At 33.1% G+C, this 20,563-nt stretch overlaps 3 protein-coding genes and 1 pseudogene across 5 annotated transcripts; 2 read left to right on the forward strand and 2 right to left on the reverse strand.

Annotated features, from left to right (window-relative positions):
• The first annotated feature begins 7,120 nt into the window (after positions 1-7,120).
• LOC111317276 (protein STRICTOSIDINE SYNTHASE-LIKE 5-like) lies at positions 7,121-9,374 on the forward strand. The gene is made up of 4 exons (XM_022919740.2): positions 7,121-7,726; positions 7,985-8,292; positions 8,422-8,554; positions 8,795-9,374. Exons 1-4 carry the CDS (start codon positions 7,214-7,216, stop codon positions 9,071-9,073), a joined length of 1,233 nt encoding a protein of 410 aa, XP_022775475.1. The 5' UTR covers positions 7,121-7,213; the 3' UTR covers positions 9,074-9,374.
• Positions 9,375-11,866: 2,492 nt separating this feature from the next.
• LOC111317281 (squamosa promoter-binding protein 1-like) lies at positions 11,867-14,163 on the forward strand. 2 transcript variants are annotated; one of them, XR_016333376.1, is made up of 4 exons: positions 11,867-12,375; positions 13,004-13,201; positions 13,821-13,880; positions 14,073-14,163. XR_016333376.1 is itself a non-coding variant. In XM_089753911.1 (2 exons), exons 1-2 carry the CDS (start codon positions 12,011-12,013, stop codon positions 13,158-13,160), a joined length of 522 nt encoding a protein of 173 aa, XP_089610037.1. In that variant the 5' UTR covers positions 11,867-12,010; the 3' UTR covers positions 13,161-13,294. The 2 variants fall into 2 exon arrangements, 1 of the variants encoding a protein (XP_089610037.1); XM_089753911.1 differs by lacking the exons at positions 13,821-13,880; positions 14,073-14,163 and having other exon boundaries at positions 13,004-13,294.
• Positions 14,164-14,434: 271 nt separating this feature from the next.
• On the reverse strand, positions 14,435-16,064 carry LOC111317280 (phosphoserine aminotransferase 2, chloroplastic pseudogene; annotated as a pseudogene). The gene has a single exon (XR_016333375.1). The product of XR_016333375.1 is annotated as a phosphoserine aminotransferase 2, chloroplastic pseudogene (transcript).
• Positions 16,065-16,809: 745 nt separating this feature from the next.
• On the reverse strand, positions 16,810-20,149 carry LOC111317279 (G2/mitotic-specific cyclin-1-like). Its single transcript, XM_022919747.2, has 11 exons — positions 19,918-20,149; positions 19,679-19,814; positions 19,527-19,583; positions 19,177-19,222; positions 18,913-19,071; positions 18,699-18,827; positions 18,199-18,288; positions 17,841-18,062; positions 17,655-17,753; positions 17,388-17,566; positions 16,810-17,295 (listed from the first exon to the last, which is right to left on the reverse strand). Exons 1-11 carry the CDS (start codon positions 19,973-19,975, stop codon positions 17,142-17,144), a joined length of 1,329 nt encoding a protein of 442 aa, XP_022775482.1. The 5' UTR covers positions 19,976-20,149; the 3' UTR covers positions 16,810-17,141.
• Positions 20,150-20,563: the final 414 nt, after the last annotated feature.

The following is a 20,563-nucleotide window of genomic DNA, read 5'->3' on the forward strand; positions in this document are numbered from 1 at the left end:
ATTTAAGTGAGAATGCGTTCAAACAAGTAAAACAAGATGTGTTGAGAGACAACGGAAAGAAAGATTGGAGCAAACCCTGAAGTATTGATTGCACTGACAAGTGGTGGTAGCTGATGAAGTAAGACTGAGTAGAGAAGAGAATGAGACCGAAAAAAGGGTTTAAAAAGAGAGAATTGCATAGAGAACTAAGTAAATTTGCCAAAAGTCTCCAAAATTCTTTTAATGAACGTGGCAATTCCTGTTTATTGGTTTTAAGAATAAGAGTTACATATATTGAGTATGTAATAGGAATAACGATGAATGATAAGAGAACTTACCGTTATAAAAGGTATTAATATATTGTTTAATGAGAGTTTAATTAACGTTTTGGTAATATGTATAGTGAATATAGAAGTTCATTATTTATTTTAAAAGAAATAGAGAAACACTCATATTTTAAAAAAAGGTTAAGAGAAAACTTCTTAACTATTTTCATATATGATCCACCAAGCCAAGCTTTCTAAAACATCCAATAGTGGAATTAACCCAAGAATCCTGTCTAAAAAATAAAATTATATAGAAAACTAAGAGTAAAAATTGAATGTATATAAAAAAATTGCTCATAAAGAATTATACAAACACCTTAAGTTTATATACAACTAACAGATGGGTAAATTAGGAAAAAAATCTTTCTAAAACTGATATTATAATTGATGGATTGTCTATTCTAATCTTCGTCCTTAATTTTAGTTCTACAAATATTTAATTCTAGAGATATAAATATAAATATACAGATTATAATATTATAACCACTTGTAAATAAGTGTTTTTTCAAACTTCCTCTCAAGCTAGTGAATAGGTGTTTTTCTCACCCAATTTTGAAATAATTTTTTGAAATGTTGTACTGTTAACACTTGTAGTCAACACATCTACAAGTTGACCTTTAGTTAACACATACAGTGTACAAATCAACCTACTGTCTAGTTTTTCCTTTATAAAATGTTGATATACTTCAATGTGTTTTGTTCTGTCATGTTGTATAAGATTGTATGTAATACTTATTATAGACTTGTTATCACAGTAGAGTCTCATTGGTCCATTCCACTTGATCTTTAAGTCGTTTAGGATAATTTTTAACCATAATAGTTCACAAATTTCTTGAGCTACTGTTTTGAACTCTGCTTAAGCACTTGATCTTGTCACTATATTCTGTTTTTTACTTTTTCAAATCACAAGATTATTACCTAAGAAAATGCAGTAGCCTAAGATGGATCTTCTATTAATTATTAAACCTGCATAATCCATATTTGTATATACCTCTAGAACCAGCCATGAATTTCTTTTAAATAAGATATCTTTCATAGGATTAACTTTTAAATAATATTATACACAGTAGATAACTTATAGGTGCACTTCTTTATGACTATACATAAATTGATTTATCACACTCACAGCATATGCTATATCAGATTTAGTATATGAAAGATAAATGAGTCTTTTAACTAATCTCTAATACATCTCTCTATCTACAGTAGCATATTCATTAGTTCCTTCAAGTTTATGATTAAGATTTATAAGGATATTTATAGATTTATAAGCGAGCTTTTTAGTTTTCTTCAAAAGATTCATTACATATTTTTGTTATGAGATGAAAATACCATACTGTGAGTAAGCTACTTCAATTCTTAAAAAGTATTTCAATCTCCCTAGCTTTTTTATCTTAAATTCATTAGTCAAACACTATTTTAGATATTCTTTTTTTTTTCATAATCTCTGGTTATAATTATATCATAAACATACACTAATAAAACTGTGACTTTACTTGAATCAGAGTGCTTGATAAATAATATGTGATCTTCTTGACTCTGCTTATATCCCATTGGTAGCATCACTTTAACAAATCTCTCGAATTAAGCCCTAAGAGACTGTTTAAGGCTATATAAATCTTTTTTTAGCTTGCATACTTTGTTTGCTTCTAGATAACCTCCAAATATCAGTGAAACCTTCATATATATTTCTTCTTTCAAGTCACAATGTAGAAAAGCATTCTTATTCTGCCAATTGTAATTTATAGCCAATGATAATAAAATCCTAACTGTATTCATCTTGGTAACCGAAGTAAAAGTTTTTTGATAACCCATTTCATAAGTTTGAGTGTAGCCCTTAGCCACCAACCTGACTTTATACCTTTCAATAATATCATCCGCTTTGTATTTTACAATGAAAATCCATTTACACCCAATTGAATTTTTTTCTTTAGGTAACTCTACCAGTTCTTATGTCTTATTTTTCTCTAAGATTTTTATTTTTATTTTCATGGCTTGTCTTCATTTCTTAATGGATAATACCTCTAATAATGTAGTTAAAATTGAAATAATGTTTAGGCTCACAAGAAAATTTTTGTGGGATGGTGAAAATTTTTCAAATGACACAAAATTAAAAATTAGGTATAGTGGATGTTTAGTACATTCTCTAGTTCTTTTTCTAATGACAATAGGCAAATCATAATCACTAGTCATAGTTTTAGAAAATTCTTGCTCATTTTGAAAAATAGATTTAAATACTGTAGTTACATCATTTCAAAGTTAAGATCAGGTTCTTGGACTTGCATTGGTTCAAAATCTAAAACGTTTTTTCTTTAATGCACCTATAATTCCTTTATAGAATTAAGAATAATATTATTTTTTGTCACATCTTCTGTGTTTGAAATAGATTCAGACTCAAATTCAATGTTTAACTTGAACTTAAAAGAAACAAATTTAGACTTAGAAGAATTAATGGGTAAAAATATTAAAGAGAAAGAAAAATCAAGCAAAAAAAAGTCTTTATCCCTATCTTTCATGAATGAAGTCTCCCAATGAAGATATAATTGAGAAAGAAATGGTTTATTTTCTTCAAAAGTGATATCTGCATACATATAGAATTTTTTGGTAAGAAGATGATAGCACTTATACCCTTTTTAAGTTGATGAATATCCCATAAAAAATGTACTTAATTGCTCTAAGATCCAAAATTTTCCTATTATGATTGTGAACATGAACAAATGATATACAACTAAATATCCTAAGTGTGATGTTGTTTATGGTATTAAAATTGAGATAAAATTGTGAGAGTAGTTCCATAGGAGTTTTAAATCTCAAACCCCTTAAAGATAACCTATTTATAATGTATATGACAGTAAGAACAGTTTTCTCCCAATAAGATTTAGGTACGTTTACTTGAAAAATAAAGCTCATGTTATGGCTAGTAAATTACTGTTTTTTTCTTTTTGTCATTTTATTCTGTTATGAAGTATTAATATAATATGACTAGTGGATAATCCCTTCCTTTTGAAAATAGATAGATAAACTCTTATTGAAATAGTCTCTTGCATTATCAAACTTAAATATCTTGATTTTCACTCTAATTTGATTTTGGATCATGTTTTGAAAGCTTAAAAATATACTATTTACATCTGATTTAGATTTAAGTAAAAATATCTAAGAGATCTCGGTATAATCATCTATGAAAGAAATAAATCACATTGCACCAAAAATATTAAAAATTATAAAAAGAGCCCATATATCATTATAAATCAAGTAAAAATGAATAAAACTTCTTTTATTGCTAACTAAAAAAGACATATATCTATGCTTTGCAAATTCACAAACATCATAATAAAAATTTTTAACATTTAATCCTTTGAACAAAGAAAGAAATATGTTTTTCAAAGTTCCAAAAGAATGATGTCCAAGATGAAAATGGTAAAACTAGAATTTGTCTTTATTGAGAGATTTTCAGAAAGAAATGATAAAGGTAAATTATTCTTGATATTACTTGTATTGTTTGACATCTCAAAATAATATAGTTCATCCTTTTTCTTAGCAAGTCTAATCATCTTCCATGAACTTTGATCAAGAAATTCATAATAGAAGGGATAAAAAATCACAATGTAATTCATGTCTCTGATAAGTTTTTGTATAGATATCACATTAGTAGACAATCCAATAACATGAAGAATATTTTTAAGAACAAATAAATGATTAATTTGAACATTTCTTAATTTTGTCATTATAATAAGTGAACCATCTATAACAATAATTTTCTTATTACTAGGACATAGGGTAGATGTACTAAACTTCTATGAGAAATGTGTCATATGGTCTGTGACTCCTGAGTTAATAACTCAAGAACTCATAATAGTCTTAACCTAAACATTTAATCCATAAGAACCAAAAGCTTTACCTGAACAAAAGACCTTACTTAAAGAACATACCTCAATAAGCTTTTCAAGAGTTTTCAATAGGCTTTTTAATTTTTCAATCTTTTCTCTATTCAACTTTCTTTGTTCCCGAAACTTTTTGTAGTAATCCAATGTTTTTACCAGTAGTCACTTCTTTAAATTAAGCAATAGTGGCAAATTCTACAATCTTTAGCATGGTTATCTTTTTCAAAACTAAAACAAGTTTTTGATAATAAAGGTTTAACCAGAGACAATTCTAGGCAATGAAAGCCAAAGAAAAAAAAAAGACTAAAAGATTTAACAAAATTTGACTATGAAGGCCAGAAATAGAATTCAACAATGAAGGTTTAAAAAATTTTCTTCCCAAAAAAAGCCTAAAGCTCTAATACCATTTGAAAAAACTAAAAAATAAAACTGTATAGAAAATTAAGAGTAAAACTGAATGTATATTAAAAAACTGCTCATAAAGAATTATATAAGTATCTTAAGTTTGTATATAACTAACTAATAGGTAAACTAGAAAACTAAATCTTTCTAAAACTAATTATATATTTGAAAGATTGTCTATCCTAATTTTTTGTCCTTAATTCTAGGGATACAAATACTTAATTATATAGATACAAATATAAATATACAGATTATAATATTACAATCAGTTGTAAATAAGTATTTTCTTACACCCTGCCACATTCCAAGGTTATTTTCACATCTTCTTTCGATGAAGTAACATTTGTTGAAGCATCTTTTATACAATAACTCTTAGTGAAGTAACTTGAATTTCAAGAGTTTTCGATAAAGGTATTGGTCTTATTCTTTAAAAAAGTTGTTACGAGAATAACTATTCTGTGAATGTGTTGTTTTGTAAAAGAGTTGTTCCTTGAATAATTATTTTGTAAACAACTATTATATAAATGAGTTGTTCCATGAATAGGGTTGTTCCATGAATAACTATTTCATAAAATAACCTTTATTGAAACAGTCTTATCACATATTTCGTAAAATAATCTTTATTAAAATAGTCTCATTATCTGTTCTAACTTATCATCAATTTTAACAATTTTAAATAAATTTAAAAGAATAAAATATTGTGATCAAAATCAAATATTTACATACCCTAACCAAATAAAAACATTTGTTAATATTGTTAAAGTGGTGTTATCACATATCTAATAAATATCTAATTTTTTATAATCTTATATTCATATTGAGCTCATCCACTTATTGTCAATTGATTTTAAGTTGGATGCTTTACATAGTATCAAAATCATGATTTCTTTCTATTACCCTTTCCAAATCTATCACATTTTATTACCTTTTTCAAATCTTTCATGTGAAGTCTAAGATTTCTTTCTATTATCCATCCTTTCCAAATCTATCACCTGAAGCCTAAGATTTTTTTTTATTATCCTTTTCAAATTTATCACTTCCTGTTAGTCTTTTCAAATCTATCACGTGATAGGTTTCTTCCATCTCCGTCTACACGTGATAAAAGCATGTTAAAGTAGTGTTATTCCATATCTAATAAATATTTAATTTTTCATAATCTTATATTTATATTGAATCTCTCCATTTATTGTTAATTAATTTTAAATTAGATTCTTTAAAAATATAACTCAAAAAAATATTTTTTTTAACAAATAAAAATCCCTACCACAATCTTAATTAGGGTTAGGGGTTAGGTAACTTGAGTGTAACCTGTCTTTCAGTTTATAAGCAAGACTAGCGTTTCAACGACAAAGTTTTTATATAGATGATGTTAGTTTTTTTTCATTTTCCTTTTCCTCAAGTTTATTGACCAAGGCATCATTCAAATCAAACCAAAAATGAAAATGATGCCTTAACTATTACTCATCAAAATTTCATTTGTTTCCAATTACCATGATTGAATATATTTGGATATTATTAGCTATAGGACATAAACATTTTGTTTAATTACTAAATTAAATAGAGGGCAACACAAGACTTAATTAAATAACTATGAAAAGTTAGGATGATGATATTTCAATCCAATAATTATGTGATTCGTTGATAAAATATTAAAATTTTAATTTATTTAATTAAAATTTAATTTTTTCATGTAAATAAAATATTGACGAACATACAATTTAAGGTACCAAATTAAATTAATAATATCCAATGATGGCACTAAACATAGGACTTTTGAGGCTCACTATGACACTTGAGAATATAATTGGTATAGATACTAAACACAATGTATATATTTAAAGTATATTAGCAAAATATTTGTGCGTTGTTAAGGATTTAATTTTTTTATTTTATATATTTATTTAATTTATTTTTATTATAAAATTTATTTAATTTAAAAATAAAAAGATGAAAAAAGAAAGATAATAAATAAGAATTAAATTAAAATGAAATTTAATTTAATTTTTTTGAAAAATATTAAAAAAGATGAAGTGGGAAAATTTAAAAAAAAAAAAAAAGAAGAGAAAACAATTTTGATATAAGTGAGTTTCACAAAACAAATTTTAAAAAAAAAATATTTTTTTAAATTATTGAATATAATAAAAAAATAACAAAAAAAAAACCAAGAGGGAAAAATTAAAAATCAAGGTGCGGGTCCACATTAAAAAATTTTAAAAAAATATACACCACATCTTTAAAAAATTAAAAAAAAAAAAAAGGCGTTGAGCTCAAAAAAATAAAAAATGAGAAAAAAAATTAAAATCAGTTGTGGATCCCTATGATAAATTTAAAAAAGATGAAAGCTCCACAATTTTTTAAAAAAGTTTAAAAAAATAGACCTTATGATAAAAAAATAAAATAAAAAAGTTGAAACGTGGCAAGTCACATGACTTACCCAAGACGGCCTCCGGTTGAAATCTGCAGCATCTATATTTCGGCACATAAGCCATAGTAGAAGAGTGCGAGAAGAAATGTTATAGAATTGGTTATTAGTTATTACCAAAAGAAAATTTTTTAAGATTCGTATGCTATCAGAATCATAGGTAGCCACTTGCGTAGGGGAACCCGAAGCTCGATGAAAAGGATATGACCATTCTGACGTTTTCAATCTCCATAAAGGATACCAAGAATTTGTCCAGAACCAGTAACGCTGCAATGCCCGACTCAAGTTCTGAAACGGTTATGCAATATCAGGCTTCTAACTCTGCTAATCAACCAAGAAAGAGGTTATGGCCCTTCACTCTTGTTTTATCTACAATGGTTCCTGTACTGGCAGCTGTGCTTGTCTACCAGCTTGACTCATTCGAGCCAGCTCCTATGCCCATCCACGAGTTGGGTCAGACACCCATGACTGTGTCGTTGCGCAACGATCGCATGCTACAAGGAGCTGAGTTCGTGGGTGCAGGGAAGTTGCAAGGACCAGAAGATATCGCATATGATCCCAAGTCACAACTCATCTACACGGGTTGTCAAGATGGGTGGATCAAGCGAGTCAGGTTGAACGATTCAGCCGTGGAAAACTTGGTTAACACACATGGTAGACCACTAGGACTCGCTCTTGGACACAATGATGAAGTTATCGTAGCTGATGCTTATAAGGTTAGTTAACTTTCTAACACAGTACTTGGCCTGGAAGCAATCAAAATCAAACTTTGTTTTATAATTATTGTAACACACACACGCAATGAATGTTGATTTCTGAATTAAGTGCAGTCTTCCACAAGGTTAGCTGAACTTCTCCATGATCTCTGTCCTTGATTTGTTCTCTGATGAGAGATTACATACCTTAATATTTAGAGCAGACTTTGCTCCTCGATGAGTTGACCGGATCAGTTAATTGATTCTCCTTGATAACAGGGACTGCTGAATATAAGCAGAGATGGTGAGGTGGAGCTGCTAACAGATGAGGCTGATGGCCTGAAATTCAAAATTACAGATGGTGTAGATATAGCAGACAATGGTATGATATATTTTACAGACGCTTCATACAAATATGACTTGCATGATCACTTATGGGAAATCCTGGACGGTAAGCCTCATGGTCGATTTATGAGCTTCGATCCAGTTACCAGAAAAACCAGAGTGTTAGTCGGTGATCTTTACTTTGCTAATGGAGTTGCAGTCTCACCTCGTCAAGACTCAGCAATCTTCTGTGAAACCATAATGTATGTTGCCTTGGTGATAATCTCGTAAGCTTTATTACCAATGGCTTCTGCTGCCATTCTGATGATTACAGAGAGTTTAACTTTAATTGTTACTTGTTTGACATGGGGTGATAGCAAATTTAATTGCAGGAGGAGGTGTAGAAATTATCACATACAGGCCAACAAACAAGGACGCCTGGAGAAATTTCTTGATAATTTACCAGGCTACCCTGATAATATTAGATATGATGGAGACGGTCACTACTGGATTGGATTAGCCGCGGTAATACTAATTTCTTATTTATTATATCCATAAGCATACCTTCTAATTTCCAATTTGGATGAAATTGTGAGATTTGGGTGGTGCTATATTTTCTTGGATAAAAACAACAAAGAAAGATAATTAGTGGCAGTTTGAGCCTCGATATAATTGGTTGAACCATGTGTATTGTATCGCATATAATCTACTACTTTTCTCTTAACAATTTCTGATAATTCAAGCATTGTTGTATATATTGGGCAGGAAACTTCGGTCACTTTTGAATTAGCATTCAGGTATCCTTTCATCCGAAAGGCTATGGCAATCATGGCGAAGTACATTGCACGACTACCTAACGGGAAAAATGCAGGTATATTGGCAGTTGATTTGGAAGGAAAACCAGTTGCCCACTACCATGATCGAGAATTATCTGCGGTTACAGGCGGAATGAAGATCGGAAATCTTCTATACTGTGGCTCTCTCACCTCTCCCCACATTATAAGCCTCAATCTGGATAAACATCCTGCAAAAGCCGCTGCGTAAGCTGCAAACTTTTCAAAGTAGTATTCCCTGTAGCTGCAGAATGCAAAGGGCAGAGAGAAATTGAGGCTTATGCTGTCAATATGGCTTTGTTTAAGTATCTGTGGATCCTAAAAACATCACAATTTAATGAACCATAGAAAAATAATGAGCAACTTTGAGAAATTTTATCTTCCAGTTTTGGAGGAAACTTGGGTTAGCACATTATCATTTTGCTCAAAAGAGGCTGCCAAGGACCTTTGCTTTTTCTCTCAATATAAACTTCTGTATCTTTCCGGTTGAAGTTCTTGGCAATTTACTCAAATATCACTGTTTTGATAGCCATATAATGTTGGGAGTGGTGTCGGAAAAACCTGATTAGTTCTTCAGCATTGACATCAAATCCCTCTTTTAACTTCATAAATGCTCGAGGGATCTGTCCTCAATGATTATCTGGCCATGCAGCAACTGCAGCCTCAAGAACTGTTGGATGTCTATACAAAATTGTTTCAACCTCAACCGTGCTCATATTATCTCCACCTGAAATTATTATATCATTGAGCCAATCCTTTATATTTATATAACCAGATGATTCACATATAATATTTGTTTGGAATTGGTTAGATAACAAAAAGACTTGTAGAAAAAGAATTCTAAAAAAAATAGATTCTTAATAAGTAAGTTTGACTTACAGAAAATGAATTTTAAAAAGAAAGATATTTTTAATAGACAAGTTTATATGATTATAAATAAGTGAAGTTTTTATAGGATTAGATATAAAAAAAAATGTAAAAGAGTTGTAAGATTTTGTGAAATAAACAACCCATAGGAGTACTGGAGATTTACGTCTTATGAGTGTGTATGTTTGAATGTTTAAGAGTGGACTAAAAAAAACTGATAGGTTCACATAGGTATCATAAATATGTACATATGAGTATGTGTTTATTCGTGTTAAAAATATACACATGGATTTGTGTTTGTTTAGGTTAAAAATATTCCGTAAAACTAGAAAAAATTGAAAGAGCTTATGAATATTAATTATTGAGTGAGATTTATTTGATGTATATTTATAATTTTTTATAATTAGTGAATCTTGTTTTTCATTAGTAGATCTTATTTTTCATCTTTAGATGTAGGTCGATTGAATTAAATTATATTAAATTATTATCTATTGTATAATTAATTAATTATTGGATTTCACTTTCGTTGATACGATTGGATTGAAATTTTTTAGCCTAAAACAAATACTTTGTTGTCTACAAATACAGTCTTAGCTTCTAAATATGCCAGAGGACTGAGACCATGGACGAGACAAGTCAATGTATCTGTTGTCCATTCTTATAAGATTCACCCTGAAAATTGGCCTTTATCCCATTTAGCAATGGCGTCTACCTAATTCTGATACTAGAACAATTATTAGATAAAGAAACTTGTTTTAGGAATCAAATTACTGGGCTATAAACACGAGGAAATGTGGATAAAATAGTGGCTGGGATTATAAGGGGACAAAATCCAGGCATCCATCAGTTCTATTTCGTGTACAATGCTATGTACTGTGCTAACAGCCTATACTTCTTTCCAGTTTGATGAATCTGGTATGGTGCGTAGGTTACAAGGTATGCTTAAGTTTATAGACAATGAAATAGGGAGATATTGAACAATAGATTCGGAACATTATGTAGTATAATGATAAAAAACTGATTAGGATCAATCAACCTGCTGAAATTGTATATGCTGCAGAAGCAATTAACTTAACCCACCTCCACTGGCTCCTGCTTGGTTAAAATGGCAAAATTGTTGGACTTACGACTACCCTCAAGTTTTGGAGTTTGGATTCAGTTGGGCTCGCGGATGTATAGTTAAATAAAGAGAGAGAGAGAGAGAGAGAGAGAGAGATGATCCAAGATGTTCAAACAGAGAGCTAATAAGAAAAAAATGTGAAAGAGCTAAGAAACTTTTTGGAATTTGCAGTTGAAGTTGAGCATGTTTGACTTCAATTGGCTTAGCAGTTAGCTAATAGCCAGTGGCATCTGCAGTCTGTTGATTCACCTTGCTTGCGGCTTAACATAACTGTGTCCTTGGCCCACTGGAAGCCCCTGCTCTTTGACTGTATGAAATGTACTACATATATGAACGAAAATATATAAAATAATAATAATTAACGGACAAGTCAAACGACCAGAAGCAGGTAAAAGTATAACGCTCGAAAACAAAGTCCCGCCAACCCATCAGAAACGCATTAATTTAATATTGAGTTGATATTGGGAATCCAAATACGTGGATGTCTTGCATATGATTCCCCCATCTACGGGACAAAATCCCAGAAACAGCAGAGAATTGTCCAGCAAAGTTTTATATTGTCATTTATAGAACAAGCGTGAATATGCTACGTGTCTGGAATCTCAACTGTTTAAACGCTTCATTAGCCAGCCACGGTAATGCCCTGTTCTGTTGACATGCTCCTTCCCCACACCATCTCCTCCTCCTACTAATCAATCACAATATTATTTTCCCTCTATGAATGAAAAGTTTTTTTTTTTTTTCTTTTCCTCAAAATCTGATGGCCGTCGGCAAGGGAGAAAAAGCTAGAAGACAAAGAAAAGCGAAAATGTTAGAGTGGGCAAAGACGAAGAAGTAATTGATTGATTCAAGTAATGACTCCTGGAAAGCGAAGGTTTTTATGTTGGGTGACTATGACACTTTGCGTCTTATGGTGGGACTCTCTCTCTCCCCCACAGATATTATTATCCCATTGTCCTTTTTTTTTTCTCTTTTTTATTACCATACTTTGGGGCTTTTGTTAGATTCATTCTTTCACACTCACTCACATTTACGAACCCTAAAAATTCCTTACTGTCTCAGGCTCAGCAAATCTAATGTTAATCTAGTCCTTCCTTAAAACCCCCAAAGAGCCCAAACATAAAGAAAAGCGCTTTTTACTTTGAGTTTTTTTTTTTTTTAATGTCAAAAAGGTCGTTTAAAACACTAGAAGGGATAGAAGATGACTCGGAAACAGAGAAAGAATCAGAGTTAGAGGAAGAAGAAACAGAGAGTGAGCATGAGGAACAACAAAGAGAGGAGAGAAAAGTCATGATAAGGGTGGTTCCCAGGGAGAGATTTGAGAGAAGGAATTTGATAGAGCACTCACACAGTGCAAGCTGCGGTGGCGGTGGTAATCTTTTTTGTTGTCAAGTTGATGAATGTGGTGCGGATTTGAAAGATGCAAAGCAATATCATCGGCGCCACAAAGTCTGCGAGCGACACGCAAAGGCTGCCTTTGTTTTGGTTAAAGGCATTCGCCAGAGGTTCTGCCAGCAGTGTAGCAGGTTACTCTTTGCTTATTTTGCTACTTAATTATCGATATCTCTTTGTCATTTGGAGTTTTACCAGACATTAATGTCCGAATTAAGTGTTTTATCTGTTTCTTCTCGTCATACTTTGTTTTAGGCTTTAAGGTCTCATTCATCTCTATGTTTTTTAAATAACTCTGCTAAGTTGGTTAGATACAGAGGCAGGAATTTGCTGGTCTAGTTTTGCTATTGATGAGGAGGATGAAAAAAATGGTGTACGTCTTTTTTTCTGAGGTGATTACTTTGCTAGTATATCAAATAATTGGACTGCCTTAGACTCTGTTGTCTAGCATTGAAACTGAGAATTTTATAGGAGTGTTCATGCAAATTCCTTGAATATTTGAATGAGGTGACGTCTATAATGTGAACAAATATTATCATGATCAACTTAAGCCTAAATATCCATGATAAGACCATCGTGGAGACAAATGTTAGTCGCCTATTTGTACATTTTTTGAGTTTCTACTGAATTTTGTACTACAGCCTGGTTGTGCATATCCATGGGAATATCCAAATGAAAGGAATAGTAGCTTGTAGTATGACAAGCATAGATCTTTGTTATGGTTTTCTGTACATCCGGTGATTTTTGGACTGTAAAACGCAGGTTTCATGAAATTTCAGAGTTTGATGGCGCCAAAAGAAGCTGTCGGGATCGTTTGGCTGGTCATAATGAGCGTCGAAGAAAGGTCCATCCAGACCAACAAGCAGAGGATGACATCAAGCTAACGGGTCTCGGCCCATGCAACGTCGCCCGGGTGTAGCATGTAGGTGATGGATGGGGTGGGTGTGAAGTTAGAACAAGGTGAGGTGAAGAATTGTTTGAAGATCGGAATGAATGTTGGGGGCATCGGGTTTGACACTTCCCTTTATAAAGAGTTTGAACTTCTTTGCAGCAGCGGCAGGAGGAAAAAACTATTTTGTTTTGTCTCGTATTTTTCTCTCTTGGTTTTTACGTCCTACTACTTCTCTTAATAATAATTTATAACCCATTAATTAATTATTAATTAATGATTAGTAGTTGAACCTCAATGAAATGATATATAGACAGATGTGCAAAGATCAAGTAGCTACTCATATTATTATTCTTCATATTATATATAGGAAAAAAGGATTTCTTCAAAAAGGAGTATTATTATTGTTGAAAAAGGAGTTTCAGCACAATGTCCTTTTTCGTGATGTATACTTTTTTATAAGTGAATAAGTTGCAAGAAAGTCATGAATGAATTAATAAGATGCAAGTAGACCACAAAATGCTCTCATGTTTTAATTATTTTGTTATGTTTTAATTATTTTGATTCAAGAGGAGCACAATATGGTTCAAACTTTGCATTTCAAACCAAAACGCCATCCTCCGTTGCTTTAGTTTCATTAGTGGTTATATCTCTGCCCTGATAGTAGTGCATGTTATGATGAACATGCAGGTGCTACCACAGAATTTTTCAAAAATGTAGCCGCTAGTTATAGAGAGGGAAGATCCTAAAGTAAGTATTCTTTACTTCCCTGTCTCCATCTTTTTGAGAAAATACTAACAGGGTGTTTCAGCGATTATGATTTCAATGCCGTTGGTACGCCAACATCTTTGATCGGTGGAACTATCACTTTGACTTTGTCTTTGTTATTGATAGTGATATTTGCTTTCCTAAATTCTAACCAATTTACCTTATTTTTCAAAGCCATTGTATCTGGAAAACAAGGATGCTGTACCTGAGGGCGTCCATGGGCATTGATGTCCTCTGCCAATGCCAATGAAATTGTTTCGTTAAGGGAGAATGGTTGTACTTTGTACTGAGTAAAAACCGTTTATATTTAAGACAATAAGAATAGAATTTTTTTAATGTAATAGCCATGAGTCATTTGATCCCTCAAATCATGCCCAAATTGTTCATGTCCCAGACAGGAAGAATTCAATGAAATTAACGAATAAATACATGTCAGTGGCTTCGGGCTTTGGCACGCAAGAGCTAAAATAGGTTTGGAGTGCTGTAAGATTAAGTGCACAATGTTAAGGTGCAGTGCAATTTATAATGGAAAAAGGTTGACATCAAAATTCCAGCAACCTTTATTAGATCATTTAACATTGTGCGACTAGGAATCTAAATGGGAAATGAAACTAGCAATCATGTAAATCTATTACCAAAATCTTGCTAAACTCCCCCTGCTTGGAACTTTCAGCATTTCCCGAAGAATAGCTTGAATTTATCATAGTACTACTTAAAACTACCCAACATAAAACCAGAGCAAACATAAATGAGAACAAACATGAGACCAAAAAAAAACCAACCTTGTTGGAAGAGGCATGAATCAAGCATGCCTTGACTGGAAATCCTTCATGAAAGCAACTAACTTGTCAACTCCATCCAAAGGCATAGCATTATAAATAGAAGCTCGTATGCCTCCCACCGACCTATGTCCCTTGAGCTCCACCATCTTCTCCTTAGCAGCTTCCCTCAAAAACTCAGCTTCCAATTCTGACTTCTCCAATGTAAATGGCACATTCATCAGCGACCTCACTGATTTCTCAACCGGGCACTTGTAGAATCCCGTACTTTCATCAATGGCATTGTACAATATACCCGCTTTCTTTTTGTTCTTCTTCTCAACCTCCTCTAATCCTCCCTGCTTCAAAAGATCTTCAAACACCAAACCACACATGTAAATTCCAAAACACGGAGGTGTATTGTACAAAGAGTTGTTCTCAGCGTGGATCTTGTAATCAAGCATCACAGGTGTAAGCTCTTGTGCATTTCCTAGAAGATCCTTCCTGACGATGACGATGCAAACCCCTGCTGGCCCCACATTCTTCTGCGCACCAGCATAAATCAACCCAAACTTGGTTACATCAACAGGCTTGGAACAAAAATTGGAAGACATATCAGCTACAAGAACCCCACTTGGATTGCTAGGAACAGGATAGTCCTTGAACTCAACCCCATAAATAGTCTCATTAGCGCATAGATGCAAATACTTGGCATTTGCGCTTTGCTCTAAACCATCACATAAGGGGACGCTCACGTATTTCTCCGATTTCCCAGACCAAATGACTTTTGGCTTGCAATATTTCTGGGCTTCCTTGAAAGCCTTATCTCCCCATGAACCAGTAACCAGATAATCAACGGTGTCATCGGGCCGACAGAGATTCAAAGGGATGGCAGCGAACTGCGTGGTGGCCCCACCTTGAAGGAACAAAACAGCGTAGTTTTCAGGGATGTTGAGAAGGGTACGGAGATCGACCTCTGCTTTTTCGATAATAGAACGGAAATCTCTGCCACGGTGGCTCATTTCCATAACGCTCATGCCCGATCCGTGCCAGTTGTAAAGATCGGATTGGGCCTTGAGGAGGACGTTCTCGGGTAACGTGGCGGGTCCAGCGGCGAAGTTAAAGACTCGATCTTGAGGGTGGGATTGGAGGGAGGGTCGATCTTGGATTGGGGTAGTTGCTGAACATGAGATCGAGAAGGGTTTGGCACACCTTTGATTGGTGAGAGTGAAGGTGATGGAGTTGGGTTGGAGAAAGGCATGATTTTGAGGGATCTTTTGGAGGAGAATAGAATGAGGGGTGGTTGAGGCTGTTGCCGCCATGGCTATAGATTTCGGAGAGGGAGAGGGAAAGCAATTTTTTTTTTTTTTTTTTTTAATGTTCGAGGGGGTGTTTGATGGAAAGATCCGAAAGTAAGTGGGAGTGTTTTATTTAATAAAAAATAATGGGTTTTTTTTTTTCTTTTGGGTTGGTGAGAAGTGGACAAATGCAGCGGTGTCGTTTTTGGAGTTACTTAAATCACACCATCTCTTGGTCACTTGTGTTGTGTCTGTGGTTCTCAGTGAATCGTAAGTCATATTACAAGTACGATTGGAAAATTGACTAATGTGTAATCTGGATGGATTTAGTGTGATATATGAAATATTGTAGAAATATGTATTCGATTTATAAATATTATTTATTTTAATTTTTATATATAATTATGATTATATATTTGATTAGTGATCATTTTAATATTATTTATAAAAATTTATATTTAATTTGTAAAATATATTTTATTCTGATTCAAAAATTATTTTATTTTATAAAAAATATTTTATAATATTAAATTTAAATATTAATATATATATATTATATTTTTACATTCTTTTATCGTGAGAACGAGGTTGTCATAAATAAAAAAAATAAAAAGTAAAAGAAATGAGTTGGTGATGTTTCTGCAATTCAATTTTAAATGTACTTCCTTGAGGAATGAAAAAGTAGGGGATCCGTCAGATTAATTGTTTTTGTTTGGTAAGACTCGAATCCAATAGCAACTCTACCAGTACTTGCAATAAATAAAATAAAATAACTCATTTGGATGCCATAATATTTTTGTTTTAGACTTGGAAAGAGGTGAACCAAATTTAAATATTTGGCTTTATTAAAACGAGAAAAAACGAAGGTCAACATTGATCTTTATTAAGAATATTTCAAATTCACATCATCAAAATTTAAACCGTCAAGTATAATGTCATATTCAAAGCACTTTTTCCTTGCCTTTTTTTTTTCAAACATATTTCCACAAAGGTACCATCAAAAGAAGTCACAAGGAAATTATGTTCAATTTGAAACATACACAGAAATCAACCATGGCTGTTGCAGGCTTAAAAAATTTTCAAAATTTTTATTTCCTAATTGCAACACAAAGTTGCTCCTTTATTATCTATCTGTCCTCTCTTCATCAAATCAGGTATAGTCAGTAGTTGCTATACACATTCCTTCCCTATGGTTGGGTGAGAGTATCTTCTAATAGAAATTTTGCTGGTTCACATTTTGCTGTGTACCCAAACTTGGATGTGCAGTACTTTCTATGTACCCCTGTTAGTTTTCCTGTTGCTGCCCTCTGATGGAGACCAACCATCAGTCTAGAACATTCTCTGCAAGAAAGAACAAACCAAAATCCTTAGTAACTTTTCCTATAGATTTTACATTTGTTGATAAGAAATTTTGAAGGAATAAAAGGACTCACAATAGCTGATCTTCCGAGCAGTTGCTATGCCACTCGCTTGTCCTACTCCACTGCTTGAATCCATACAGACCGCATTGAGCAGTATAGATTGCAGCAGCTGCTAATAGTGACGGTTGGAACTTAAGCATCTCATATTCCACTAGGGCAAGCTCAATCAAGAAGAATGATAGAAGCTCAAGCTGCTTTGATAAAAATCCATTACAAATTTTAGTAATTTTGCAATAATATCAAAACTCAAGAGTCGCTGAGCGGTAAGTTCTAACTGACCTTCTTGTCGGACTCAGCGGCTTTCAGGAACCTCCGCATGAAAACATACGGTGTTGGAAATGACATGTTAAACTGCAATGTATTAAGCATCAATCTCTCCTGCAGCATGTGAAAGGGGAACCCGTTAGTGCTCTAGCTCTTTCGCTTGGCAGCTTAACATAATGGCAGAATGGTATCATTAACTACCATTTCGAGAACTTCTTTCTTAGAGTAAGCTTTATCTGATATAAGGATTAGATCTCCCACAACAGGAACAGAGACCTCCTCGTACTTGCATGCTAAGAGCATAGCAACCAATCCAACCAACTGAAGCTTTTTCCTTAACACTGTTTGCTGGGACAAAAATCTGTCTATGAGATTAACAGTAAGAAATAATGTCTCGCCCATGAGGTCAAATTTGTCGTGCACCTGTTGATTTGCGCAAGCCAATATGATCCTTAGAGTTGATGATTCGAACGGCATTCATTATATCATTAAAGTTTGAACCTGCAGAACCTAATTATTTACCATTTTAAGGCATTGGTTCAGTAGCTAGGGTATATACCTCAATAAGCCAGTCAATCAGTATAGCCCTCATTTTCTCATTAATGTCAGACTGCTGCGCCATGTAGTTTGGTGAAATCCAGCTAAAATTCTGCATAGAGTGAGTTGGTTTCAGTCAAGTTTCAGGTGATTAAATTAATATACCGTAACTAAATCTCAGGCAGATTTAAATTTTAGCTTAACTAGGAAGCAGAATAAATTTGCAGGATAACTAGATAAATGAATGATGAAGTATTTGACAGTACTAGTGTTTATCTAACCAAATTATTACTCCTACGTCCTTATTTTTATTATACTTATACTGGAAGTTGACATCCTATTATTATGACCTATCAGAGGAGACTAGACCAAAGAATTCAAAATGAGCTTATGGTTTTATCATCACTTGAACTTTTAACTATCATACACCGAGAAAGTTACGTGAACACCAGACTATCTAAAGAGGAAATTTTTCTATATGAAAAGGATCTAAGATTTCAATGAAAAGTGCTTTATATGTACCTCCATCTTTCTATAGAAAGCATACAAATCTTCAACGTAGTCGACGACTGCCAGTGGGTTCTTAGCATCACAGCCATCAATATCAACACTTGGCTCCTCAACTAATATATCCTCCATTTCGACTTCCTCCTATGCAATTTCAATAAACCCAGTTTAATGGAATTGTAGACAAATAATACATTCCAAGAGGGAGATAAGAACATGAAGTAGATACCATATCATCAGCTTCATAGAGCCTAGTTGCTGTTTCTTCTAAGAACATGGGTACCGGCTTGTCTACGGATGATGCCTTGTTTTCCTCCACATCTATAAATATACAGTCTCCGAACTCATTTGAGCTTGGAATATTGGATGGTTTCAGCTTCTTAGTTTCCTGTTGAGGGGATAAGACATCCATCAGAAATAATGTTCCTATCATGGATTAGTAAGTTTAGAATATTTTATGATCCCTAAAGAGAGATGGAGTTGTGTGTGGTACCTCGGGGCAATGCCGTTGACTACTCGAAATTTGAGCAGCACACTTCCTGAAGTTCAGCATATATAATTCAAAATGAAGAAATTAAAATTTGAAGATTAGTCCCAGATGCATACAGAAGCAAGCTCATTTGTTTACCCTCAAAACATACAAGATTAGATAAATATGTCTTCAATCTATAATGGTCTTTTTGATTTGTAAATAATGAAAAAAAAATCACGAAAGTTTTTTCTGTCTTGGACATTTGTCTGAGATCTAATTAAGATCCAAAATTTGAACTTTCTTTTCTTTTTGTACTTTTACTCATTAGCCAAGCAAGTAAGAGGAAAAAGTGAAAAGGTTCAAAAACTAACCTGGTAATAGGTCTGTGCACTGGATCAAGATGGCTGTTTTCAAAATTTTCATTTCTTCTGTGTGCAAGAAAGCATTCTTAAAACTCATATTCAAGGGAAAACAAGGAAGCAAAAGATTTAGAACTTGTATATAGCAATTGAGAGATATATACTTAGACAGGCCTCTCTTATTAACAACACAAGGGTATGCTTTAGCTCCTAGTAAATTCTGATTAACGACACTTAAAGCTCTTCTGTTGTGTGCCCTAATCTCCTGTCCAAACTTTCTGCAACCCATAAGTACTACTCCTGCTTTATACGAAAGAAAAATGAAATGAAAAGCCATGTTAGATTATTGGGCTTGACACCCAAGTTTCAATCTTGAACTGAGAAGAAGTCAAGCCAAATATACCTTGAAAATTTGTGGGCTTGATAAGATTAGGGTTGTTGTCATCAGATATATGATCCATTTTGGTTGATTATCTAAAAGAACAAAAACAACCACCAACCGCCCCAAAAGAAGAAGAAGAAGAAGAAGAAGATGAAGGAGACCAAGGGTAAAGCCTTTGAATTAGTAAAAGAAAGAGCATTTAAAGAACTCAAGGCCCCCGGAAGCGTAAAACTACAAGTACAGGAGGAATGATAGGTAAAGAGGGGAGGGGGAATGAGAGAGAGAAAAAGGGGGAAGGTGTGGTATTTTCAAAAGCAACGGCTAGCTTCTAGTGGAAAGTGACCGTTAGATGATTAGGAGAGGGGTATGAGTGTGTCCTAGCAACGGTCACCTAGCTAGGTTTTAAAATTATTATTACTACACTCATTGATGTCATGAACATTGATTTGATTGCTTTTGGTTGTCAACAAAAAGATGGGTGGGAGAGATTAGATCGTAAACGCGCTCTCTACTCTCTTCTCTTCTGCCCCACTTCGGGGACATCATTCATCAATCATTTATTTCTTTCAATTTTGTTCCATTCATTCATACTCTCCATAAAAGAAATGTTAAAATATTGAACGAGTATTTTTCATTTTAAATATTCAAAATTTAATTTCTTTTGCAC

The sequence above is a fragment of the Durio zibethinus genome, chromosome 24, assembly GCF_047325235.1.
Source record: "Durio zibethinus cultivar Kanyao isolate XHJ-2024 chromosome 24, ASM4732523v1, whole genome shotgun sequence".
NCBI classification, from domain to species: Eukaryota; Viridiplantae; Streptophyta; class Magnoliopsida; order Malvales; family Malvaceae; genus Durio; species Durio zibethinus.

What these genes read in the sequence shown, in the direction of transcription:
- LOC111317276 (XM_022919740.2), top strand. Translation starts at nt 7,214, where the DNA reads ATGACCATTCTGACGTTTTCAATCTCCATAAAGGATACCAAGAATTTG. An exon ending in ATCTTCTGTGAAACCATAAT is followed by an intron (nt 8,293 to 8,421) that starts GTATGTTGCCTT and finishes ATTTAATTGCAG; the next exon opens with GAGGAGGTGTAGAAATTATC. An exon ending in ACTGGATTGGATTAGCCGCG is followed by an intron (nt 8,555 to 8,794) that starts GTAATACTAATT and finishes TATATTGGGCAG; the next exon opens with GAAACTTCGGTCACTTTTGA.
- LOC111317281 (XM_089753911.1), top strand. Translation starts at nt 12,011, where the DNA reads ATGTCAAAAAGGTCGTTTAAAACACTAGAAGGGATAGAAGATGACTCG. An exon ending in TTCTGCCAGCAGTGTAGCAG is followed by an intron (nt 12,376 to 13,003) that starts GTTACTCTTTGC and finishes TGTAAAACGCAG; the next exon opens with GTTTCATGAAATTTCAGAGT.
- LOC111317279 (XM_022919747.2), bottom strand. Translation starts at nt 19,975, where the DNA reads ATGGATCATATATCTGATGACAACAACCCTAATCTTATCAAGCCCACA. An exon ending in CAAGCCCACAAATTTTCAAG is followed by an intron (nt 19,815 to 19,917) that starts GTATATTTGGCT and finishes CGTATAAAGCAG; the next exon opens with GAGTAGTACTTATGGGTTGC. An exon ending in GTGCACAGACCTATTACCAG is followed by an intron (nt 19,223 to 19,526) that starts GTTAGTTTTTGA and finishes GCTGAACTTCAG; the next exon opens with GAAGTGTGCTGCTCAAATTT.